This window comes from Alligator mississippiensis, chromosome 1, assembly GCF_030867095.1.
Source record: "Alligator mississippiensis isolate rAllMis1 chromosome 1, rAllMis1, whole genome shotgun sequence".
In the NCBI taxonomy this organism is placed as follows: domain Eukaryota; kingdom Metazoa; phylum Chordata; order Crocodylia; family Alligatoridae; genus Alligator; species Alligator mississippiensis.
Genome location: NC_081824.1, coordinates 291,252,443 through 291,267,584, shown reverse-complemented (window position 1 = coordinate 291,267,584; position 15,142 = coordinate 291,252,443). Strand labels below are relative to the sequence as shown.

Below are 15,142 nucleotides of genomic sequence, written 5' to 3'. Positions count from 1 at the left end.
CTCTCTCTCTCTCTCTCTCTAGATATATGTAGCGCTCTCTCTCTATATGTACATATGTATATAAAGCTAGATCACCCCCAGCCAGTGGCTGAACAACTTCTTCTTGGACACCTCCAGTGACGGCGAGTCGACTCATAGGGGGTACATGCAGGTGCATGTGCACCCCCTGAGAGCGCCAGTGTACCCCCTGACAGGCTGTGCTCACCGCTTAGGCGATGAGCAGGGAGCCTCAGCCTCCCCAGCTCTCCTGTAATTCAAACCCTGGTCCCAGCCCCAGGTCCGCCCGGACCCCAAGACCAGCCCCAGCCTCAGGCTCACCCCTGGGTGCGGCCTGTGGGTCCTGCAGCGCGGCCTTGAACTATGTATCTTATCTAGCTTTTCCATAGAAAAAGCTATGCATATATAGCTAGCTAGATATATGTATATAAAGCTCTAGCTATGTATCATATCTAGCTTTTATATCTAAAAGCTGTGCATAGGTATGTACATCTAGATATAAATATATAAAAGCTATATATTTGATATAGCTTTATGTAAAAGCTAGGGCTTTTACATAAAGCTATAGAAGATAGGTGTGTGTATATAGATACAGATCCAGAGACATGAAGGCTATATTGGCGTGTCTTATTTAGCTCTTCTATATAGCAGCTGTGTGTGCATACCCCTATACACACAGATCCAGAGACATAAGCGCTACATCTATGTCCACGCATCTCTCCGTAGCCCCCACTGCATCCACGCCCCGCGGGCAGGACGGTGCGGATCCCCGCTACAGGACTGCGGGCTCCCCTGACAGGGCTGACTGCGTCCCTGGCCGCTCTGAGCCGGGGCAGAGCCCCCCTCGCTGGCGGCACAGGGCAGCGGCGGGGCCGGTGCCAGGAGGCAGATGCCGGGCGTGCGGGACCCGCGGGGCTGGCCTTGCCCCGGGCTTCGCTGGGGAGCCACAGTTTCCCGCCGGGCCTGTCGGCGCCGGACCGCTTCCGGGGGCTGGGCTGCCACGTGCGTCTGCTCGCTGCACCGCGCCGCACAGCGCCGCGCCTCACCCATGGGCGCCAAGCGGGGCAGCCCCGCGCCCGGGCCTGGGCCTGGGCCGGGGCCGGCGGCGGCGCCTCGAGCCAAGCGAGCGCGGGGCGCCGAGCCCGAGTTCACGGGCGCCCAGCTCAAGGCCGCGCTGCGGGACCCGCACGCCGCACCCAGGGGTGAGCCTGAGGCTGGGGCTGGTCTTGGGGTCGGGGCTGGGACCAGGGTTTGAATTACAGGGGAGCTGGGGAGGCTGAGACCCCCCTCCAAGAGATGAGAACCCAAGGTTTGAAAATCGTAACCTGAGGAGGGGGTCTCCGATGGGATTGCTCCCTCCAGTGACCCGGTTTAATTTTTTTTGCAGACACCCCCAAGAGTCAAAGTGTCATTCAGATCCCAGTTTGGGGCTGGGCTGACAAGCACTCCTTGGGGTCCGGTGTCGGGCACAGACCCACATCCTCATACCCCTGTGCAGCTCTGCCCACTGCATTCCCCCTGGCTGGCCCAGGCTGTCAAGTGCTTCTGCCTTCTCTGCTAGCGCCTGGAGCAGGCCAGGACTCCTTTTTCCTGGTGGCATCTTTAGGAGAGGCTAAGATCAAGTGTGAGGGCATCTGAGTCCCAAGACTTCTGGGCTTGGGCTTGCACGTAGGTTGCCTACCGATAGATTTGGGAGCATCTGAAGTCCCAGGGTGACCAGTCTGGGATGGAGGATACTCACCGGTTGTAGCGCCACACCTGGTGTTTGGAACAATTGAGTTCTGCCTGCTCAACTGATACAAATTTTTGGAATGATTAAGTTCTGCTCAATTAATATGACTTGGAACTGATTTGACCTGGAACACGAAATATATTTAATATAAAAAATCTGCAGGAGATGCTGCAGACAGGCACCCATTACTGTTGCTTTTGCACAGAGCACAAATGCTTGGCGGCCCCTCTTTACAGCATCAGGGTTGCCCTGGGTTTGGGGTGCAGTGGTGTAGTTGGATTAGGCTGGCAGCATTTGTTTGGCTCATGCCAAAGGAAAGGGGTGAAAACCTTTGCATGTCATGCAGGTGGATGAGCTGAAAATGATATGAAGTAAAAGCGTGTGGGGAGTAGATGTACTTGCAGGCAGCTTCTGTCCTCTGTCCAGATGTCTTCTGTAGAGAACAAGTTGTTTGTATTGTCTGTTTGTAGCTTTCCTTATTTTATTATTGTAGACTAGAAATCCTGTGCATAACATGAGAGATGAATTTAAAGCAAGAAAGAAAAAAATTTTAATAGTTCTAGGATATAAGTCTAAGGTGCTTTGGATGTTGAGTTTCCCATGCTGCATTAAAAAGGCTTCTCCTATGGGCTGTGACCTATAATATTGAAACTGTGATAAGAGTAGCATCTAATTTATGGAGAGTATATTTCTGATAAAGCTTTCTGTTTCAGGTCTGGAAACTTTCATTTCCATAGCTAAAACGCTACCTTCTGCTGATGTATATGATGTTGTGGAGGGATACATAAAAATTTCTGTGGAGTGTGCTGAAATTTTCAAACTTCTAGATGGCGAAAGAAAGCCTGAAAGCGAAGTAAGTTGTCAATGTGGATCATAGTTGTAATGGATAGTAAAGTGTGCAGGGATGCTTAATTTATAAATAAATTAATACAAGTGTAAATAGAGACTAAAAAAGTCCTTTTGAAATCTGATTAGCTGACAAGTTAGTTTACTGGGCAGTGTCCTTTTAACTTTGCTGCAAAATTAAAGGTATCTGGCAAAAGCTTATGTGTGGTTAACTTCATGTACTATGAATAGTTATAGTGAAGTCCCACTCTTCAGGATCTTTATGTCAAAATAAGTATTTATAAAACGGGCCAGTTAAAGTGTTTGCTTAAATAAAAAACATCCAATGTAAAGTGAATTTTTTAGATACTGTTAAGTATTCAGTATGTGCACCTTGTAGTGCTAAGACCCAGAAATTAAAATCTAACATTAGTTTTACACTGAGCTGAGAGGTAAATAAACAGTGACCCACGGATTAATTTTTAAAATTCTCCTGCTGCTAATTATTTAACATACTAATTTAAGTAAAGTTTGCTTTAAGTTGAAAGTTCTTTTTAGTTTCAGGTATACATTGTCTTAACTATACAGTAGCAAAACTGTTTCTACAATGGTTCTTGACCTAGCAAAGGCATGCTGAGTGGATATTCTCCTACTTTTTGATGTTACTGAGATTGGCATGTGTATACCACCCCCTTAATGCAGTACGGTTGTTTGCGGGCACAGAGTTTAATCTGTGCAGAACTCTGTGCAGGATGGGAAGTGTGCAACTAACTCAGATGGCTGCTTCCCTTTTACTTCACTGTGGACTTAGCAGCACTGAATTGCTTAATTTTAGCATCTAGGAGTAAGTAGAGGTGTTGCCCTTATGTGACATGCAGAGAGGTGATGGCTGGTTGCTAGTTACCTCTACAGTGTTGAATAGGGTCCTTCCTTTTAGCACGTTATATCAGTGTTAAGAACCTGGCGGAGAAACTTTTATTTTCATGTTTGGAAGCTTTTCCTCTTGTTGCACAGCTTGTCTTTTATGATACCACATGTTTTAATCTTCTCTGCTGTATTTGCCTGTACAGGGATACCTGGGAAAGTAATTAAAACAATGTTTCAAAATATTTCTGAACTTTGCAGATGCTGTTAATCTTTCAAGCATTGGAAGCCATCTTATTGAGAACAGCAAGCGACCTCTCCCATTTTTCTGTCGTGGGGGTGAACATAGTAAAGAAGTTGATTAATAGCTATATGAGATTAATCTATGATGCTTTATATTCTGAAAGTCACAGGTGAGTCTGCTGCATATTGGAGAAATAATCTTGGGTGATGGAAAGACCGTTATACATACATACTCAGTTTGATCTGCTTTGAGAAGTCCTCCTGATTTTAAAGGGGTTACTTAGATCGTGTAATTTTAAGCACAAGGGGAATAGTCTTTTCAGGGTGTAATGTTGCACTTGATTTTAGCCAAGGTTGTAATTTTCCTTTCCTTGGTTTTATGTGCTGTGGGGATCCCAGCTACATGATTTGTGATCTGAAGCCCAGTTTAGGTGCCAGGGATAGGCAGAGATCTTTTTATTACTCCCAGAAGCTGAGTAGAATGGTATGGTAATGACAAAAAATGTTGTGTTTGATTGCTCCTTTCCCTCTTCTTTTCAGGAAATATTTCACATTTATAATAGAATTTTCCACCAGCCCAACTTTTCTTCAGCACTATTTCCTGCCTCTTAAAAGTGGAGATTTGTTTGATTGGGTTTATTTCTAACCCGGGCCCTGTTTCTCATGCTTTCTCCCTGCCCAGTTGTTGAGGTTGGGCGGGTGGTTATTGCTCTACATCCCGGATGCCATTCAGATTTAGAACTTGCCGGTTCAGGGACCCTGTTGGTGGCAGTCAGGCCCTGAGGATGTCTGTGAGAGTCCACATTTATAACAAGTCCTTGAAGTAATTTCATTATCTATTTTGTCCTTTCACTTTCTTCCACCATTTTTTTATTATCTGTAAATTCACAATTCCAAATATCATCTGATTAGGGATTACGCTAGGTGTTGCCCAAATCCAATAGTGAAACCCTGACTATGTATGTCTCTGAGCCTATAGCTAAGTAGAGGAGAGAGAGAGAAAGGTAGGAAGGAAAGCAAAGCACAGAAAGGACAAGCAATTTGCTTCAGGCTATTGAACTGCTGCAGAATTAGTTAGAGTGCAAGTCGTGGTGATGCTCAGGCCTGTGGACCATGCTGTCTTTTTGCCTTCATTTGCACCATTGGGTTAGCATTATTTGTTATTTACTTTGCATAAGCAATCTAGATAACCCATGATAGGTAGGTTAAATAAAATCAAATGAGTAAACCTTTTGATTTCACAGAGTTGTCTACTTAAAAATGACACCAAAGTGTAGTTCTTGGGGTAATCTTTCCAGATTGTGTAGAGGAAGCTGCCTTATTAATTTCAAGGAGGGTATTTTTACTTTCAGGAGCAAAATTGGACACATTGCTAATACATGTTTCATGATTGCCACATCCTTGGACCTTTCCTATGGCCTTTTCAGTAGAGGGATATGGAATGTAATGATTACAGAATAATTTGCTGCTGAATATCATGATTACAGAATAATTTGCTGCTGGGTATTTAGGATGTCTGTCTCAAGCTTAAAGGGCTCATTGTATCATTGGAGTATTCGGTCAGGATCTCTGCCATGGCTGCATCGTCTCCTGAGGTGTATTTTATGAATGATAGCATCCTAATGTTGCAGCTTCAGAGCTTGATCCTGCAGCCCATAAATACAGCATTGCTCACTTGAGGATTGGGATTGGGCCCCCATGGTCCTTATCTTGCTCCCACTGGAATATGTGGTTGTAGGACTGGGATCTTCATTCTTAGCACACAATCTTTTGATCTCATTCTGGAAAACTGGTGACTGGCCCCTTGGTATGTTTGTGCATAAGGACTGTGCTCAGTGTGTAAGGCTTGAGAATAAAACATGAATGAAAACTAAGCAAGGGCCTAAGGACTTGATTCAGGGACAAGAACACAACTCTCTTCCTGCAGTCAGATACAATAGCAATAAGATGAAAAGCTCGTATTAAATAGGAACAAATTAAGGCCTGAATCCTGCAGACATTTATATATGTACTTGACCTTCTCATCCCCAATGTTGTTAACTCTTAAAGTGATGATAACAACATTAAATGGGTGCAAGTGTTTGCGAAACTGAGACCCTAAATGAGAGAGAGCTTATTTGAAAGTAAAACTGGCTACAGTTCTATATGAATAGTGAAGTCATGTGCTTTTCACTTAAGCTAGTGTCAGGAGGGTTTAGTTTTTAAAGATGCTAGATCCTACATTTGTTCAGCCAAAGATGCAGTAGGACTGGAGTTCGGGTTTGATGTGGTTGTAGCTTTCCTGACTTTGCCTGCTTGTTTACGTTGGAATTGACCCTTTTGGAGTTGGTGGAGTTTGTAGGTGGATCAGATTAACATCTGTTAGTGACATGTTAGTTCTCCTCTTACAGTTTTTGCAAAGGTCATTGTTCACAGAGTAACAATTTTTTCCAACTTATTTATGTAGGTTGACTCGAGTATGCTTCACCTTATTATCAGCGATGGTGGCCCAAGGCCCAGATTCAGCAAGGGACGTCTATAGTCATTTTGATTTTAATAATAAATTCTTGCCTGGATTAGTGAAAAAAAGAGACAAGAAGGTAAAGTAAGCAAAGTATCTGTCAGAGTCAAGTGAGCTGCCATGGAATGCCTTTTATTTTACCTTCAGTTCGCTTTTTGTGAGTTTTAAACTAAGCTGTTGGTAAAATCCTTCTGGTGTGTTTTCATCCAGTTACTTGTCCCTGTCTCTTTCTTTCTTTAAACTTATAGTCTCAAACTAAAGCATCTGTGATTCTTTGTAATTGGCACACATGCTGATCTATGTTATTAGGTTTTCCCATTTTTGCTTGAAGGGGAAGCATCAGAGGATCTTTCAAAGTGAATGTTTCTACAGTGGAAATAACAATTTACTCAATATTTCTGAAGGGTTTACGTTACTGCCTTGTAAAACAGAATCAATGGTTTAAAGCACCTTGTTGGAAGAGCTTCTTAGGGTCAGAGGGAGGGAGGGCCAAGAGTGGAAACAGTGTTTTCTTTTCTCCGGAGTGGAATTTTACTCTGTTTTCCCCCTGAACATAAGCAAGGGCAAATAGAGCCAGTATTGAAAAAGAAGAGCATATATTATGCTAAATATAACAGTGCACATTATCTATACTGTTGTTTTATGTACTGGTGCATTTTATTTCTTAGCCTCATTATGAATAAGTTAGGTGTCAGTTGTGTTCCAGGTTCAATAACACGAGAGAGAAGAGTTAATAAACTCAGTTATTTAAAAGTGCCCTGCAAATAGACTTTTTCCTTAAAAATGGGTTTGTGCTATTTATGGTGTTAAGGGAAAGTGGTTTCAGAAGAAAACATTCTTATATCTCTCTTCTGTCTTGCCACTTGTTTTGTATGTTAAATATGTTAGGAATGTCAAGTCTGGTGTTCCTTGGTTTTGTTTCAGGCCCAACCTTTGTTAACTTTTATACTTTAATTGAAGGGCTTGGGTGTTACTCAAAAGATTCTTTTGACCATGTGATGTGAGAGTAGAGAGTATTATTAACAAAATGAGTTTGAAACAATGACTGAAGTTTCTTCCCCTTCTCAGTTGTTTATCACTTGTGATGATGTTCTTTCATTAACCAACTTTAGGTTTTAGTGTAAAAATCATGTGAGAAACAAACTGGTGTTTTCTGATACAAGCTTTCAGTCTCTGCCTACCATTTATTTCTTCTCCCTCCCTTTTTTGTGCGTCACCTTTCACAAGGAAAGCTGTTTCACAATTCTCCATAGGGAACACTTTATTTTAGAGATTTTGAAATACATCTTTCTGTTCTGGGTGGAATTAAGCAATTGAGTTTCAGAATCACAATTCAGATTGGTCCGATTCTGTGGTTGGTCAAGGGGTTTGGCTCTTCCCATTTTGACCAGCAGCATCTTTCTAATTTCAGTCATTAGTTCATTTCATGGAGCAGGGAGGTGTCTCAAGTACCACTTTGGTAGTTCAGTGATATACAGCGAACAGAACAGGATGAGACCACCAAAGAGGTTATCTCTAGCTTAGTCCACTCATTCATAATCAATAAATTAGCAAACCAGCCAATCTTCCATGGCATAGTCAAGCTTAAAAGCCTGTGTTCTGGCTACCTTGTGAAGTTTTTCAAACAATGGCTTTGTTAATAGAAAAACTAATATATATGTTTATATATAGAAATGTGTCTCTACAATTTCTTTACTGCATATTTTATAAAGATAACTTGTTTCTGCTTTACTTACTTTGCATTTCTGTGGAATATTTATGCTAAATATGTTTTTTAATTTTCTTTAAGGGGAGATATGATGTCCGAATGGCCTATATTCAATTTGCTCTCTCCTTTTTAATTACTGGTGACAACACGATTCTAGTACAAGTGCTTGAGTTAAAAGGTACTTCACAGTTATTGTCTTTCTTAACAAAACTGCTTTTAAAGATGATGATTAAAAATGTGATCCAGTTAAGCTGCATTAACAAGCAGACAGGACATTTAAAAAAAATAATTTTGATTACAAAAGTGGATTTTCCAAACATCGTAACACTTTTGGCTGTTCTGGCTAAAAATAATGTTGATCATATTGGTTATGCTGACTTCAAAGAGATTAAAGAATTAATAGGAAGCACTGGATGGCTCAGGGTAAATAAGCATATAGTATCTTCAAAGTCACAAAAATCAGAGGATGTAGGAGATTGCATGGTTTTAAAACTTGTTCTTAATAGAGCAATATTGGATGTTCTGCCTATTTTTTAAGTAATATATTTAAAAATTTGTAAGATCCAGTCTTGGGATGTAGTGAAGTTTATCTCTCTGCAGAAGGTGTGTGCGCCCTTTGACTGCAGTTTCCCTAGTTCAGAGGGCTGTTGGAAGTTCTTTGCATCTTGTCAAGCTTTTACTGAGGTGCTGTAGAGAGAAAAGGGTGTCCACACTGCCCCGGCATACAATAATTGATAGAGGAGAATCCAGGACTTCCAGATCATGAAAAACTTATGCATACGCTTGACATTACACACTATAGTCTTGATCCAGTGTCCATTGAAATTAAGGGGAAGACTCTCTTGACTTTCAGTGGGTTTTGGATCAGGTCCCATAATAGTCTCATGAAATTCATCATTTGGAAATCCTTCAGGAGTGGCATTGTTATTTACTACAGTGACAGTGCCCAGCACAGTAGGACCTCAGCTTAGTAGAAGTCTCTCAGTGCTAATGTCAATATTAAATAAAAACAGAGTCAAATAATCAGCTTATTAGTCTCATAGTAGGTATTGCACATTAGCTGCATCTACATTACCTGTTCATCACTGAAGCAATACATTTATTGTTCAAGCTATTACTGACGTTGTTGTTTACCTTGAAATCCAGGAAAGATGAGTAGCATAACATTGAAGACAGGCAAATGGAAATTTCCAGAAATTACTGTCAGATTAAAATGCTGCGTATCTTCAGGAAATTACTTTTAACATTTGAAATATGTTCTTAGATTTCATTCCAGATATTTTTCGTACTGGACTGAAGGAAGATAAAGTTTCTACAATCAGTCTTTTAGTTTCCACATTGAGAACCAAGGTATGGCATACCTTCGCAATGGCTTTGACCCTTACTGTCTACTTCTTTGCAGTGCCTTCTTAAAAATGAAAATACACCTATTTATTGCTTTGGCATTGAGCTCTGGTTAAAGGTTTGCCAGCAGTTGTATTAGTGCAGGGGTTTTCAACCTTTTTAAAGGTTTTCAACCTTTTGAGGGTGTGGGGGGGTGGCGGTAGCCAGACATGATGAGGGGGAGGGGGCTTGCACGGGGTGGTGGATGGCGGCAGCAGCAGCTGCATGCAAGCTTCTCCTGCCCCCCCATGTCTGGCCAGCTAGGTGGTGCCTGTGTAGCCCACAGAGGGGAGCTGCTGCCTTCACCACCCCCAGCCCTGCTCCTGGGAGGCGATGGAGCGGGGTGGTGGGTGGCGCTGCTTCATCCCTGCCGGCACATACCCCCTAGCCCCTTTCTAAGTACCCCTGGGGTATGCGTATTCTCGGTTGGCAACCCCTGTACTAGTGAATGGTTTATCATATCTTTATACTTTAACTCCAGAGGTATCTCAAGCTTGTCATGTTGTATCTTTTTATGTAGAATTCTGAAAGAAATGAGAAGAGTTGTGGAGTTTTTAAAGCTATTTACTGATCTTTTATAACAACCATTGTGTATACTGCGTATCTCATTTACCTCTTGGATAGGTTGGAGCTGTCTTGGTGTCCAGTCCTCATTAGTTTTGGACTAATCTTGTTTCGTTGGAGGTGAACTGGACTTTTGCCATTGTTCCCAGTGGGAGTAGTGTTTTAATTTGTATATAGCACACTGCACTGAGGTGCTCTGCCCTCAGTAAATCTGATGAATTATTACTCATACATTTGAAAATCTAGCTAAAGAACACACTGTTGCATTTTGGAGCAGCAGTTTAGCAAAGCTTAGGGGCTCTGGGGAAAAACCAGGGTCCAGGTAGCTGTTTTTCTGCTCAGCGTTATGTCATTGCAATAAGTCCCCAAGTAAAGACAGAGGCTTGGTAGGGTTCCATAAGATCCCACATTGTTTCCTGGTTAGAGCAAACTTTTGTGGGACTGACCTGCTTATATTTGGGACTGTGGCATGGTCTTCTGCTTTTGGGCATCTCTAAGATGAAACTAGTTCATGCGGGACAGGACTTGTAGTGTACACCCACTCGGTGTTTCTAGCACCACTTTATCTTCAGAATGTATCACTAGTGAACTCCATCAGCTGCTTTAACAGAACTGTTAGTTTCTATTTCACAATAATTTACAAATAATAAATAAAATTACTAAGTTTCACAATAATTTACAATAAACTCTTTTCCATTTTTTTTCAGGTGGTTCAAAATAGAGTTATCACTAAGACTCAGAAGGTGCGTTTTTTTACTGCTGAAGTGTTGAATCACATCGCTACTCTTTATCGCTGGAATGGGATAACCGATGTCAGCACTGAGGATGTACAGGTTTGGTAACTTCTCTCACAGGCTCTTCTTCATAACACCCTAATCCTTTACCAGTGGCAACGGGTAGGGGGGTTGCGTGTACACCCCCTGATGGGCTGCGCTTCCCGCTCAGGTAACAGGCAGGGGGGCAGGTGGGAGCTCTTGTGCCCCCACTGCAGGCGCCGGCCAGGGAGTGGGAAGTGCCACAGCCACTTCTGGGCTGCAGCGGCTGCTTCCTGGCCAGTGCAATAGGCTGCAAGGGACACCCCCCACCCCCCCCCAGTTGCTGACTAGTTGCTGGGAGGGGTATGTGTCCTCTCTGACTAAGGTGGCACCAGTCGCCCATGTCCTTTACCTTTTCCCACAGTCACAAACTGCTAGTATAGCCTCCTGGGACTATAGCCTCATGCTAGTCCTCAAGAGGAGGAAGGGCTCTCTGCCTGAGACTTCTTCCCAGAAAGCAAACTATAAGCCAGGAAACCTCCAAACTGCCAGAAACTTCCAGGGCTTCAATTCTGGAAGAAGTGGTAGCAGGGTAGCCGCTCCTTTATATTTGGCTGAAAGGTGTGGATGGGGACCTACTTCCCTGTTGCTTGCTGGGCACTCTTTTCTGCACCCGAGTTGTGGAAATTCCAGAGCAGATCTATTGCTCACAGAGAAGCAACATTCAACAAGGGCAAGTGCAAAGTCTTGCACTTAAGACAGATCAGTCCCATACACCAGTACAGGCTGGGGACTGACTGGCTGGGCAGCAGCTGTGCAGAAATGGGCCTGGGGGTTACAGTGGACGATCAGCTGAATATGAACCAGCAGTGTGTCCTTGTTGCCAAAAAGACTAATGGTGTACTGGGCTGCATTGGTAGGTGTGTTGCCAGTAGGTCAAGGGAAGTGATTATTCCCCTCTCTTCAGCACTGGTGAGGCCACATCTGGAGTACTGGGTTCAGTTTTAGGCCCCCCACTACAAAAAAGATGTGGACAACTTGGAGGGAGTCTATTAGAGGGTGACAAAAGGGCCATGACTTATGAGAAGAGGTTGAGGGAACTGGATTTATTTAGTCTAGAGAAGAGGAGACTGAGAGGAGACTTAATAGCAGTCTTCAACTACTTGAAGTGGGGTTTGAAAAAATATGGAGCTAGGCTATTCTCAGTGGTGGCAGATGACAGAACAAAGAGCAGCCATCTGAAGTTGTAGCAAGGGAAGTTTAGGTTAGATATCGGGAAGAATTTTCTCACTAGGAGGGTAATAAAACACTGGAACAGGTTACCCAGAGAGGTGGTGGAACCTCCATCCTTGGGGGTTTTCAAAATCTGGCTAGACAAAGCTTTGGCTGGGATGATTTAGTTGGGGCTGGTCCTGCTTTTAGTGGGGGGTAGATGACCTTCTTCCGGCTCTGGCTGACACGTGAAGCTGCCCCAGTTCCCAGGCAAATTGAACCGGGGGCTGGGGAATTGAACCAGTTTGATTCTCCAGCCCCTGGTTCAATTCACCTGGGAGTTGGAGCAGCTTGACATGTCACCTGGAGCCTGGCAGTGCTCAGCCTCAGTGGTCCCAGCTCCCAGACAGCGCACAGCGCCCTGCTGAGCCACACTGCACCTGTGCCATGGGGCAGCTGCCACGTGGGTGCCAGGAGGGGGTGAGTGGGCGATCCCCGTTGCCCTGCGCTGCACGGAGAGGCTCTACCACCAGCGCCCAGAGGCCCTGATCACTGCTTCTGCAGCTGGGGAGTGCGGGGCTTTTTTTAAAGTGCTGGGTGGCTGGGACTGGGCAGGGGATGGGGCTAAGCAGGGCAGGCATGGGGGCTTCTTCCACGGCTCCCCTCTCCCCAGAGGATCCAAGTCACTGAGTCTCTCCGAATCAGCACTGAATCTTCCAAAGCTTATTCGGCCAAATTGATTTGGAACAGTGATCCGAATCTCTGAATCGAATCGCTGTTCTCCGAATCGGTCAAATCCAAATCGAATACTTCCCTATTCACACAGGCCTAGTTCCCAGTCTTTTTAGATCACGGACTGGAAGTGACTGGACCGGCATGCTGCAGAGCAGCAGCAGCCAAACTTTTTTTATACTTAGTCACTTCCAGGCTGCTGGCTGCTACTGGACTTCTGGTCCGGCAGCCAACCCTCCTGCGGACCGGCAGCCAACCCTTCCTGGGCTCTCTTTCCGTTTCAGATCCCCAGCCCCTGGCTCAGGTAGTGCCGGGCTGTCTTTCCATTTTTTTGCTGCATCTGTAATGGAAATCATACATTTTTTCCTCCCTGCAGAGGTGTTATGTTTAGCACAATGCTAACTATTTGTCTTTCATGTGCTGTATTGAAAATGGTCTATATTCTTGCCAGTGTTTTGCTCAAGAAACCTTCTATCTTTGTTTCCTCTTGATAGGTCCTCTGATTCCTTGTTACTTTTCCTGCAGTGAATCTTAGCTATTAGGCTGAAAAGTGGACATTTCAGATTCATTTTTATGTCTTCATTTTTAATTAAGGATGATATTTGCCAGTATAATCCCTTTGAAGATATCCAGCTTTATAAATTACAGATAACAATGAATTAAGCTGACAATTAAAATAATCAATTTTTACAATCCTATGTACTTTATAGGGTACACAAGATCCTGAAGAGGCTGGAAAGGTCATGATAAGAGAACTGGTTCATAATTTCTTAATGGACCTCTGCTGTTCTCTGAAATATGGCATAAATTTCTATGATCCAAGCCTTGGTACATCTGGCAGGTAAGGGATCAAGATGATGTATTTTTTATAATTCTTTTATTTATAATTATAATTATAATTTTAATTATAATTTTATAATTCTTTTTTACTGCTCTGCTGAGTTTCCAGCCTTGATGTGAGATTTCAAGTAGAGATTGTAGCACATCCTTAGGAGTCCCTTCCTATAAATAATTACTTTCATTGATTAAAAGGGCCTCTTATTTCCTCTTATTTTTTGAACCTTTACAGAGTCAACTTTCAGCCATTCAATCTCATTTTGTCTTGGTCTAATAGCTTATAGAGCCTTCCTAGCAATGAGTATTTTTTCTGTCCAAGGTGATGTTAACTTTTGTAGATGGTGATTTTTGTGTGTGTATGTATGTGTACACACTTGTATGCATATAAGTGTGTGTGTAGACATATACAGTATTTCAAATTATTTCTCTATTGGTTATAAACTGGTCATACATTTTAACACATGCACATTTTAATATACATGAACATGTATGTGTGTACACACATGCACCACCATATACCTGTGCGCACGCATGCATGCACGCACACAACTTATGTACCTGGTTTATGACCAATAGGGAATAATTTTAGTTCTTTTGTTTCCATGGAAAGGAGGAAGACTAAGGGCCAGTTTATGATTATGAAATTAGCTCAAACTGTCGTCATGCTTTGGCAGTAATTTTTTTTTGTTTGCATCTACAGTTTTTCACTTTGCTTAGGCACTTTAGTATAAGCCATTTGCAACTGCATTACAGAATAGATTTTAAAATTAAAACCAGATTTATAAAGAGGTTGTCTTTACATTGGAAAAATATTTTTCTGTGGTCTGCTTAGAATATGATGCTATAATTCTACGTTTTCATGTTTTAGACGGTGATTTGGAATATTTTTTGAACATCTCTGTGGTATTACATTGAGGGTTGCTTCTGTTTTGACTACTGTCTGTCACGCAGAAAACCGTGGGCTATATTGCATTATTAGTTATACCAGCAAAATTCAAGTAATACTGTTATGTCAATGGAGTCATCTTGGGTTTACACCAATAAAAGTTAAACTAGAAGATAGCTTGATCCCTTGTGTTACAATGTTGTTAATATTTGTGGTATAAAACTAGTGGTATACTTGGAATACTAAAGCATTCCCCCCCCCCAAATGTTTTCAACAGAGGAGGAAATTTGGTTCTTCTGCGCTTCCTGCTGGGTTTAAAAACTGCAACAGAGGATGAGATGGTTGCTGATCTTGTGGTGAACATTCTTAAAGTGTGCCCAGATTTACTGAACAGATACTTTAAGGAAACCCACTATTCTTTTGTTCCCAGGCAAAAGTCAGCTTGGTTAGAAAATATCAAATTACTAAGAAAGGTAAGGTGAACTGGAAAAACATGTAAATGACAGCACCATTGAATGCTTGTGACCCTACTAAAGGCCACCAAGAAATTCCATGCTGTGGTAGAAAGTTTACCTGTGGTAGAAAGTCTACCTGTACATACCGGGGGATGTTATGACAATTTCTAATGCTGTCACGTGTGTAAAATATTCTGCTTTTGGAATGTCATGCAGTACACAGACCCACTAGGTTGAATAAGATGCATTTTAGAATAACTTTGAATTGTAAATCTTAGTCCAGATCCTCAGCTGGCATACACTGACATTGATTTTTGGTAGATTTTGATTGATTTGTACCAGCTGAGGATATGAGAAATATGCACTCTTGTTTCTTGAAAGAAGCAATAGCTTCATTTCAGAAAAGAGAATGGTATAGTTGAAGCTTGTACAGATGTGATCTGTGTGTA

The 15,142-nt window shown here is 42.6% G+C and overlaps 1 protein-coding gene across 2 annotated transcripts in view; it reads left to right on the top strand.

Moving 5' to 3' along the window:
- The first annotated feature begins 1,030 nt into the window (after positions 1–1,030).
- The window catches only part of URB1 (URB1 ribosome biogenesis homolog), a 73,200-nt gene continuing 59,088 nt past the window's right edge, over positions 1,031–15,142 (top strand). For both annotated transcript variants that reach the window (XM_059720684.1, XM_019476055.2), the window contains exons 1-9: positions 1,031–1,199; positions 2,443–2,582; positions 3,680–3,831; positions 6,108–6,240; positions 7,951–8,047; positions 9,134–9,219; positions 10,524–10,649; positions 13,226–13,356; positions 14,516–14,711. In XM_059720684.1, the coding sequence (XP_059576667.1) occupies positions 1,046–1,199; positions 2,443–2,582; positions 3,680–3,831; positions 6,108–6,240; positions 7,951–8,047; positions 9,134–9,219; positions 10,524–10,649; positions 13,226–13,356; positions 14,516–14,711 (1,215 nt within the window). In that variant the 5' untranslated portion in view covers positions 1,031–1,045. The remainder of the gene's footprint in view (positions 1,200–2,442; positions 2,583–3,679; positions 3,832–6,107; positions 6,241–7,950; positions 8,048–9,133; positions 9,220–10,523; positions 10,650–13,225; positions 13,357–14,515; positions 14,712–15,142) is intronic.